This window comes from Temnothorax curvispinosus, unplaced genomic scaffold (assembly GCF_003070985.1).
Source record: "Temnothorax curvispinosus isolate PA1 unplaced genomic scaffold, ASM307098v1 QBEX01013190.1, whole genome shotgun sequence".
NCBI classification, from domain to species: Eukaryota; Metazoa; Arthropoda; class Insecta; order Hymenoptera; family Formicidae; genus Temnothorax; species Temnothorax curvispinosus.
This window is the reverse complement of record NW_020222970.1, coordinates 4,309-14,769: the sequence shown is the minus strand read 5'-3', so window position 1 is coordinate 14,769 and position 10,461 is coordinate 4,309. Positions and strand designations below refer to the sequence as shown.

At 37.5% G+C, this 10,461-nt stretch overlaps 2 protein-coding genes and 1 long non-coding RNA gene across 3 annotated transcripts; 1 reads left to right on the top strand and 2 right to left on the bottom strand.

Annotated features, from left to right (window-relative positions):
* The first annotated feature begins 1,857 nt into the window (after nucleotides 1–1,857).
* On the top strand, nucleotides 1,858–3,371 carry LOC112463426 (protein ALP1-like). Its single transcript, XM_025029836.1, has 2 exons — nucleotides 1,858–2,495; nucleotides 2,615–3,371. The coding sequence occupies exons 1-2, from the start codon at nucleotides 1,878–1,880 to the stop codon at nucleotides 3,314–3,316; spliced, it is 1,320 nt and encodes a 439-aa protein (XP_024885604.1). The 5' UTR covers nucleotides 1,858–1,877; the 3' UTR covers nucleotides 3,317–3,371.
* A 178-nt stretch (nucleotides 3,372–3,549) lies between these two features.
* Nucleotides 3,550–4,015, bottom strand: LOC112463429. Its single transcript, XM_025029838.1, has 2 exons — nucleotides 3,862–4,015; nucleotides 3,550–3,765 (listed from the first exon to the last, which is right to left on the bottom strand). Exons 1-2 carry the CDS (start codon nucleotides 3,980–3,982, stop codon nucleotides 3,554–3,556), a joined length of 333 nt encoding a protein of 110 aa, XP_024885606.1. The 5' UTR covers nucleotides 3,983–4,015; the 3' UTR covers nucleotides 3,550–3,553.
* Nucleotides 4,016–4,187: 172 nt separating this feature from the next.
* On the bottom strand, nucleotides 4,188–5,481 carry LOC112463428. The gene is made up of 3 exons (XR_003041780.1): nucleotides 4,973–5,481; nucleotides 4,411–4,602; nucleotides 4,188–4,324 (listed from the first exon to the last, which is right to left on the bottom strand). It is a non-coding gene; the product is annotated as an uncharacterized LOC112463428 (long non-coding RNA).
* Nucleotides 5,482–10,461: the final 4,980 nt, after the last annotated feature.

Below are 10,461 nucleotides of genomic sequence, written 5' to 3'. Positions count from 1 at the left end.
TTCTTATACAAAGACTTCTTAGGTTTAGTGAACTGCGAAAGACTGCCCACCACTCTCAGGTCAGACTGTATATATCTATTCTCGTATTAAAGACGGCTCAGACTGTGTTCTGAGTTACATATTACAAAATAATTAATTAACACCTTCCACGCGCGTCCTTCTCATCCCGCTTCCATCGCCGGGATTAATCAGCGATTTCGCGAACATTTGGTCCTTCGAGCCGGATGCGTGGAACTTAAAGTGTAGCTCGGACACAGATCATGTGAACAGGGCATGCCTTTCACGACATGCCACGTGGACATTATCGCGCGCTTCCGCGAGTGAAGTACAGACATTCTCACGCGCGCTCGCGAGTGTTACACAAACATGTTCACGCGCTCCCGCGAGTGTAAATAGACATTTTCACGTGCTCAATACATGACCCTAACGATTCTCGATTCGCATAGTGTTTTTCTCACGCGTCTCTCGAACGTTCTCGGTTCGTGCAGCATTTCTTACACGTGTCTCGACATTTCTCAGGTGTTTCATCGTGCGCAGCTCAGGGACAGCTCAACATGACGGAACCCGCACAGGCGGGTACGGGCAGGGCGGAGACCACGACGCCGCTGCTCGAGGTACCACCGGCTTGCACATCGGAACGCCAAGCCTCAGGGTGCCATTACATGGAGCGTGGAAACGCGGAAACGCGGAAGCGCGGAAGACAAAATTTACTAGATTTCCGTCGATCTGTTCCGTTCATTTGGTTGCCTTGTATTACATGGAGCACAATTTGCGCGGAAAAGCGGAATAGGAAGTTATAAAATAAGAATGTTTAACGGTATTTATTGATTAAAATGCTTGTATTCAATAAATAAACTGAAAAGATAAGCATACTAATACAAATTGCAATGAATTAAGTCAACACACATTTAATAAAGGAATATAAATGTCCAGTTATTACCAGATTGTTCCGCTTTTCCGCGCAGATTGTGCTCCATGTAATATAAGGAGAAATAAACTTGCGGAACGAGCGCGTCAAATATTCGTTCCTTTTCTCTGTACCTTTGCACTCAGATACCTCAGGTAGGTTATGTATTTTTACAATATGTTTATAATATATAATATATTTATAATATATTTAGAATATTGTAGACATTTCTCCGTAAAGTTGGAAAAGTGATTTAATTGGTATAAACTATTCGGTAGAACAAGCGCATAAGTGCCCTTCCGCAAGTCGGGCACGATCACCGGATGCGGCACGTAGATGATCGAGTAGAGCTGCTCGTTGATCCTCACGTCGTCTCGCATCTTCCTGCCCAGCAGCTTCCAGATGTGATTGAGATTGGAGCCGAACTTCCGCAGCTCGTCGTCCTCGATGTTCTGCAGGAACTTGGGAGTGGCCGTCCAGTCAGCCGGGTCCCAGTCCTCGAACTCGTGGCCGGGCATCTCGAACGTGTCGTTGACGAACTTCTCCACCTGGTGCTTGTTCGGCGCGTAGTTCATGCTTTTAGCCGTGAAGCTCCTGGTACAGGCTAGTGGCACGTGTGAAAGACTCGACGTGTGAAGTGTCGACTCCAGTTCCGTGGGAAAATTCTGCGGCAGGCAGGACACGCAGCTCTGCTGCACCTCGTTGCTGGCCCTCCTCAACGTCCAGTCTCTGACGTAGACTGCGGTCGTCGCGATCTACCGACGCCGGTCTTGGAATAATTCGAGCAGTTCTGACCGGGACACTTCTGTATCGCGTTGGTGTGACTCCTGCCAACTTGCGACGAGCTTTCTTTGGATGAGCACTTGGCCGGGGTCTTGGTACAAGCGGATGCGCAGGTCGTCATCGTTTCGTCTGTCCTGCAGGGCTAGGTGGCTCGATCACGACAAAAGTGGTGTCCGTCAAGTATATCATGGATCCAAATATCATGTTAATGATTATTATGAAGTTTCTTATTCAAGCAAGAGATGAACCGATGAGACATGCAGAAATAACAATGAAAAAAGTTACTGCAATGTATTATTTGTACTTGCGTTACAAGAAATTGGAAGAGCAAAAGAATCGAAGAATATGGGTACGACCTATTTTTACCGAAGAAAGAAGACTTGCACAAGGTGACAGCAACAATTTACTTGTGGAGATGCAATTGACAGATCCCGAAAAATATTTTAACTATCTCAGAATGTCATCAACAATCTTCAACGAGTTACTCAAGATTGTTGGACCATTGATCAAAAAACAAACAGCAGTTCGAAAACCAATACCGGCTAGGACGAGATTAGAGGTGACTATACGTTGGTTGGCATCAGGTGACAGCATGATGTCGCTATCATATGCTTATCGCATTGCCCAATGCACACTATCACATATTATTCCGGAAACGTGTGAAGCAATTTGGCTCTCTCTACAGAAGAAGGTTATGGTTGATCCAACTGAAGAAAATTGGAGTAGGATTGCAAAAGATTTCGAACTGATATGCCAATTTCCACACTGCATAGACGCTATCGATGGAAAGCATGTCGAAATTCAGGTATGTATATTATGAATTTATTTACAATAATTCAGGTTCAATATATTACACATTAATAATGCAATGACATATGTGAAATGAGAAATATATATATCACAATAATGGTTCTCAATTTGCAGGCACCGCCTCGTAGTGGCTCATGCTACTACAACTATAAAGGAAGGCACAGCATAAACTTGCTCGCAGTAAGTGATGCCAAGAACCGTTTTATTATTGTGGATATTGGAGCTGAGGGAAGGCAAAGCGACGGAGGTGTTTTCGAAAACAGCGGATTACCACATCTACTAGAAACGAATGCTCTCCATATTCCTCTACCTACACATCTAAATCATATGGATTCAGATTTTCCGTACGTTTTATTGGGAGATGAGGCCTTTCCTCTGAGATCATATATGATGCGACCGTACCCTCGCAGTAGACAGCTGAATATCAACAGAAAAATTTTTAACTATTGCCTGAGTCGAGCAAGGAGAACAGTAGAATGTGCTTTCGGACTTTTGGTTGCAAGATGGAGAATATATCGTCGACCTCTTGTTGCATGCATACGTACTGCTGTAAAAGCTGTACAAGCAACGGTTGTCTTACATAATTTTATTATTAATAATGAATTAAATCTACCATTTACAGCAAGACGGTATTCTAATATGCGAGAAGAAGAACACAATCTCCTAATTACAAGTACCGGACTTACAGCTGTAAGTCATAGAAATGTTTCGCAAAAGTCTACAGCATTGAAAATTCGAGATAACTTTGCTTATTATTTCGAACATGTAAATCCTCTACCATGGCAGTTGGACAAAGTTTTAACTAACAACTTTTAAAACATAGTTTCTCCATTTAATGCATTGTATTCGTAAATAAAATATTTTGTGAATATATAATTCGAAAGTTTTTTGCCACACAATATTCGTATGTAGCCTGTTTTGACGATCTATATTTCTATAGTTTAATAATTTGTACAATGTAATGAATCAAATAAAAAAATATTTTATTTTATATATATATATCATGAAATAAAAAAATATATCAAGAAAGTAATATTTTTATTAGGGATTTTCTTACTCCGTAAGTTCCATATCCTCCTCTTGGATAGCAATATCCATCATTCTTCTTTGCAGATTTCTGCGTCGTAAATAGAGTAGTCGGCGTAAAATGTCACCAAGCTGATCTAAATAACTGTCCACTACATCACGTTTCTTCCGTGACGTTTCATCAATTATATTGAGAAATTTAGTTTCCATATCAGCTTGTCTTTGTGCAATCTTTGCTTCTGTAAATAATAATATATGCCTAATTAATAATCTGTACTTAATAATGCATGATGAGTATCTAAAATACATGAAACCAAAAGACAATTGCCGCATACTTTTCTTTCTCGCCTCTGACGGTGAACATGATCTTCGTGATGATGCGTTTGATGTACTTGCAACGTCCATCGTGGAATCATCACAAGTGAAGTGGTCTGCAGCCATGTCATTCCTTTGCATATCATTGTCATCAAGATGGGATGAATTCACTTCCAAAAGGGGTTGGATGGAGCTGACAGTCCTGGAAACAAAATAATTTTACAAATTATGACATTCAATTGCACGCAATTTGAATGTTTGTAAAATCTCAGTTGAAAGATAATATAAATACTTACGGTGCTGTCTGTAGAGTATCGTCGAGAAATTTCATTTCTTCGCAATGAGCAAAAGAACTACGTAATGGATGGCCAGATTCCGCCCCAGAACCACTTCGCACGTATCCACGCATTTTCTTTCTAGCCTTTGTATACTGATCTCGAAGGTTTTTCCATTTCTGTTTTGCTTCTTCCATAGATAGAGATCCTATGATATTGTACAGAGAATCGTAAATTATTTACTTTATCATGCAAATAATATAATTTATATAAATAATTAAAGAATGATCTCACCATCAAATATGTTTACAATTTCTTGTCAAAGATTGTCTTTTATTAATTTTGTCCTATCTTTCAATGGAATAGAATGGTCCCACAAAGGCCTTCGGGTACGAACTAATTCAATCAGCAACTCATCTTGTGTGAGTGCAGACTGTACATCTCTTTCTTTCGTATGCGGTATATTTTCAGTTTCATGTCTTTTTCCTTTAAAATAAATAAAAATAATAATGACTTAAATTACCATAAAATGACTCAATTATCTGTTCTAGTGGATCAATAATTAATTTTTTACAACATTTCAATGCTTGTGTGTACTTAATAAGTTGTTTAACACTATCCCATATGTAAAATATACATTGTCAAAACCAAAATTTATTAATGTGTAATAATAATTATTTATAATAGCATTCACCATTTTGTAAAGTTATTATGTCCCTCAAGGAAAAACTTTATATGTAATATATATATATATATATATATATATATATATATATATATATATATATATATATATATATTACAATTATCTTCCATTATAATACGGTAAATTAAACTAAAACGTTATTTAACATACTTATAGTGGCCACGGCATTTTCGTCAACATTTATGGCCTCAGTATTTTCATCATATGCACTAAAACAATGATGGTCTAAAATTGTTCCACATGATCCACGTAAAATGAAACCGCAGTATCCATACTTTATAGCCTGCAAACATATACAAGTGTTTAATTATCTTTATATCACATAAAGTGAGGTTATGACTTCATTCAGTAGGTATTAATATTAATTTTTTTAAAATTTGATTTAAGCGTTATGTCAATTTATTATTAATTTACAAATACTATAATATACTTAATACTCGATACTCAAATACTTACTGGGCCGTTCATTATAATAAACGTTTTACACTTCCTTATATATCTGTTTGCACTTCTTTGCACACACACACACACACACGAAACAGTCAAAACACGCATAAATTCCGCTGTTCCGCTCAAATGAGATAGAAAGAAGCGACGGAAACGCGGAATCTAGTTACTTTCTTTCCGCGTTTCCGCGTTTCCGCGTTTCCGCGCTCCATGTAATGGCACCCTTACAGTCCTCAACAAAGTTAGGTAATATAATTTTGTGAAGAAGAAATTAAAGATTTCACATTTTTTTTTTTTTAATATAAACTACAGCTCTACTGCACAATGAAAGAGGTAGTCCTTCCTTATGAAAATGTGCCCTTGAGTGCTCAATGGCGGTCAGTGGGAATGTATGGTTGCCCTACAGTTGCAATGCGAATTATATGGAAAAGTTAATGGACAATATTGAGTGGCAATAAGATGAATGGAAACACAATGGCAAGATTCGAATGACAACCTTTTCCATACAGGCGTAATGGAAACTACCAATGACTCATAAAGGATGAAATTTGTATGGAATTTTTCTACCTTCAGCCAATGTTGTTCAGTGTGAATTGTAATGGAAATTCGTCAATGGTAAATGTGGCGGTTCGCGCCACCAGTAGTACATGCATCATCATCACGCCAGCGCGGTAACTGTATTACCGGCAGTTAGCATCGACGCCGTTAGGCGTCGCATCGTTCATGCATTCTCTCAAATTCAAGGTTCGGCACGGACTGGTATATGTATGAGACCCTCTACGGGACACCGAGGCAGATATTTTCAGGCGCTAGTCGCCTAAGGCAAGAGCTCCTATTAGATTGTCCGTTGAACCAAAGGCAATGGAAAATGAAGGCATTTATATTAAAGACAAAATAGTACCATTTATTAAAATGCCATTGAATTCTTATTGTTCCAGACGCAATAGAAATGAAGGCATTTTTGCCAAAGATAAAAATTTCCACACAAAATCCCATTGGTATTGCCAGTGTTAATACCAATGGCAATACTAATGGCAATACCAACGGCAAAACCAATGGCAATACCAATAACAATACCAATGGGATTTTGTGTGGAACTTTTTATCTTTGGCAAAAATGCCTTCATTTCCATTGCGTCTGGAACAATGGGAATTCAATGGCATTTTTTAATGGCAATAAGGGGCACATTTTCATAAGGGCTAGGACATGATATACTGCTTTCTGTGTAGACATAGTATTACCATTTATAAAAACGTTTGCAATTTTTCTAAATTTTTGTCTAATATTTAAATGGTCATTTTCCAAATCTTTTGCTGCTTCTCTGAGTAAACGCGAAAGTCCAGCATCTACTTTTGTTACGTAATTAATCATGTAAGAAGCACAACTATCGGGATCTAATACAAATTGTATATCCATGTTTGATTCAAGAAGTGTCAATATAGTTTTACTGTATGCATTGATCGCTACTTCGTTACTATTTGTGGGGTTGTAGGTTAGGATTAGGTTAAGGTGCGTCGTTCCCACAAATAACGAAATGTTCAATTGGGTATAATCTCGCTAGGTTTATTCATGCTCTATGTACAAAATAATTATATCTTCTATATGAATGTGTAGATGGTCGTGTGTGTTGGTGTAAGTTATATATGCATTACTGTTCTTTAAATAATTGTTTAATAACTGATTTTTTCTTCACGAAAATAATATTTCGCGGAAATACCAGGTTCCGTCCGGGAGTCCTAGGCTTGCCTTTCGGAGTGGACGGAATGGGACTCAGTCGGGTCTGGTGAAATCGTAGTCGTGTAGGCGTCTTAAAAATGTGGTCCGTTTGAGTTGCCACAGAGTTCTCCAGATCAATAGGATGAAGAGGGCGTCGGACACGTGGAGCTCGTGGTGGAACTTCGATCGGATAAAGTTTCCACGGTAGGAAGGTTTCTATCCTGGAGATTGGTATAGAGTCCCTCACCTGGATCTCAGGAGCTGGTATGTCCTTGGAAGCCGGAACAGAGATGGGTACGAGCTTCCAAGGTAGGAAGGTTTCTACCTTGGAGGTTAGGATCGGATCCCGCGTCGTAGCCTCAGGAACAGGAGCTGGTGTATGGCTCGGTAGGACTGGAGTCGGACTTGGAATGGATGATGATTTGATTTCCACCGATTTCAGTGTTGTTGGGTCAGTATGACCCCACTTGGCAATCGGGGTGAATCTCCACTTCGTCTTGGACTTGTTCTGCAGGATACGTTTCCCAGGAGGTAGAGTTTCTACCTTGATGATCAGGATGCGATCCTTCGTCTTGGTCACGGGAACAGGAGCCGGAGCCGAGGCCGTAGTCAGAGGAGGCAGCGTCTTGATCTCAAGAGCAGGAGCCGTATTAAGAGAAGGCAGCGCCTTGGTCTCCACCGGATATGGAGTCGCCCGACGGGCTGGGTCACGACGACCCCGGAAACCTTTCCGCGGCAGGGTGTCGGTTGACTCTTTACCGTAGATAACGCCCTGCCAAGCAGGTATTTACGAAGGCCCAGAGTAGAGCAACGCTTCGTATCAAAAGAGAATTATGTCTGGGGCCCCGGTAGGTAGCACGCCCTGACTGGCGTTCTCGAAGATCGCTGGGGAGGCCCCGCTGAGCTGCCCTTTATATAGGGATCGATGTCGAACCTTACTTACGAGAGAGATACGCCGCGCAGCGGTGCGCGCCGAACTATCCCGCCGATCGATACTCATGCTGCGCGCCGCGCGCCTCCCGTCATACTATTCGTGTAGCGTATGTACGGTCGCGCGCACGTGGCGGACAGTTGACCGCCACACTATTTTTTTTTAAGAAAATTTTAGTTCTAGATAACGTGCTTCGAATTGTGTGAATATAATCACTTTCACTCATTTCTAATTGTTCCAACATCTCTTTGAATGATACTTGTATATTTTTTTTGAAAAAATTTTGCATCAAGTCTCTAATTTTTTTTCTATTTGTTTTATCATTTTTTGTCAATTCATTTTCAGCTAATGGTTTTAGAATCTTTGTTTCTCTCATTACAAACATTGGAATATTGAATCAACATATAGATTTATTTTTACGTTTTTTGTAACAAGTTGGTTTATGCCGATGAATTTGTAGACGTATCAAAAGATTTTCATCATCGTATGCACATGTAATGTTTTTATCAATCCACTCTACTAATTTTTTATTCTGTTCTTCATTTTCTTCGTCACAAATGGTTGCATTTTTGCAAAATAAAAGATTATGCGTATCGACACTACCTCTGGCTTGAAATTCACGTCTCTAAAAAAAATCAACCACATTGTTTTCTCCAAATGGGCCATATTTATTTTGGAGTATTGACATAATCAAATTGAATCTTTCTTCAATGTATCTGACACATGTAACAGGATCCTCTCTTATCAACTTTGTTTCTCTGCAATGTCCATATGTATTGCATCATATGTTTTAATGGTTTTATTTTCACTTAATTTGTATAAAATTTTCAATAAATCAGTGTTTTTTAGTTCACATGCGGATAGTGTCAGAAAAAATGTGACACCACATTGTCTTATCATACTCATTAAACGTTTTTTCTTGCTTTTTCAATAAGATGGTGATGATCTTACCTGTTTCAGGTACCCATCGTTATGACGTATAAAATCGTTTATAAAATTCGTATCTTTAATTTTATCAGCTGTTAGGTTATTATTTTCTTTTTACTCTCCTTAAACAAATATTTATATTTGACATTATTGACTTTTCCAATTTCTGTTTAGCCATAAATAAAATTCTTGTAGGATGATAAGATCTTCTATCTCTGTGCCTTGCTTCAAATTTGATTCTTTCAGAGTAGGTTAATTTATTTTTCTTATCTAAAATTTTTCTACCAAAAATTTTGGGAAAACACAATTCATCGATATTTTCTGTCATGTGCCATGGGACAAGATATTTGTCTTGTCCTGGAGCTATAATTTGAACATTGGAAAATATTTTTTTGTTTCTATCTACAATAAGTACTTGATCATTTGGTTCGTAATAATCAGATTCGTCCGAATCCGACTTATTTTCGTCTTTAACAAAAACATTGGGTTTTATATTAAAGGTGCTTTCGCATTTATCATTATTATCGACAATAAATTGCAAATTTGTTTTGAAATTTTTGTTATATTAAAAAAAAATCCTCGTCAATGTTTATATTGTTTTTTATACATAATGGCATTTGTATTAAGTACTCCAAAGCTTCACATATTTTTGCTGGTTTAATAGTTTCATACATGTAATCTGACTTATGTTCCATGTGCCTTTTCAGCTTTATTTGTATTGTCGACATTTTGTCAAAAGTTCTTGATAAAACATTTACCATCTCATTAATTTCAACTTGAAGATTAACTATACTTCCTTTCAGAGATAATTGGGGATTAATTGCATACGGTTGCAATGCTTTAATTTGCATAAGCATAAACGGTATATAGGGTGAAACCATTCGTTCTTCTAGGGCGGTCAAGTTGGTCACCTCTTTTGGTACATTTGAATAACTTAAATCTGCATTTGATGCTGTTTTTGGTACTTCTCCTGCTGTAATGTATTTTTTACAATTCTTACAGACATATTCCGACGAATTATTTTGTATTTGTTTAATAAATTTATTAAGCGCAAAATTTTTTTTAGATAACTTTTTTCGTAATTTAGTAAAACTAATTCGTTCAACTAACTTTTTGAAAAACAAATTTTTACAACATAAACAAACTATATCTGGTCCTTGTTTTCTGTTTTTTAAAACTTTCATAATTAATAAATTTTGATAATATTCATTATCATGGATGCCACTTTTAATCTTATTATGAACAAAATTGCTGAAATTTTCACGAAATCTTAAAAAATCGTCAAGTCAAATTAGACTTTCAATGTCTATCTGAAATTCTTTTTTTTTCGTTGTAGTCTTTTTCTTCAGGTAACGTGCGCCTAACTCGCATTTTTTTCTATTTTTTAGTTTTTTAGTTGTATTGAAATTTTTCTTTTCTTTTGAAAATAATTTTTTTGACATTTTTTCCGCCTCGTTATGTTTGTATAAAGCATATGAACGTTTAACTTTCATCCTTTTTTTATTTTTAATCTTCTCCGATTCTCTATCTATATTTTCTTGTCGAATTTCTTTTATCCTAACTAAATTTTTTACCCTCTCTTTTTCTCTGAATAACTGCAATGTTCTTTGCGCAATAA

Excerpts from the sequence above, each read along its gene's own strand:
- LOC112463426 (XM_025029836.1), top strand. The coding sequence starts at position 1,878 with ATGGATCCAAATATCATGTTAATGATTATTATGAAGTTTCTTATTCAA. Across the intron at positions 2,496-2,614 it reads GAAAGCATGTCGAAATTCAG|GCACCGCCTCGTAGTGGCTC; the intron begins GTATGTATATTA and ends CTCAATTTGCAG.
- LOC112463429 (XM_025029838.1), bottom strand. The coding sequence starts at position 3,982 with ATGCAAAGGAATGACATGGCTGCAGACCACTTCACTTGTGATGATTCC. Across the intron at positions 3,766-3,861 it reads GTCAGAGGCGAGAAAGAAAA|AAGCAAAGATTGCACAAAGA; the intron begins GTATGCGGCAAT and ends TATTATTTACAG.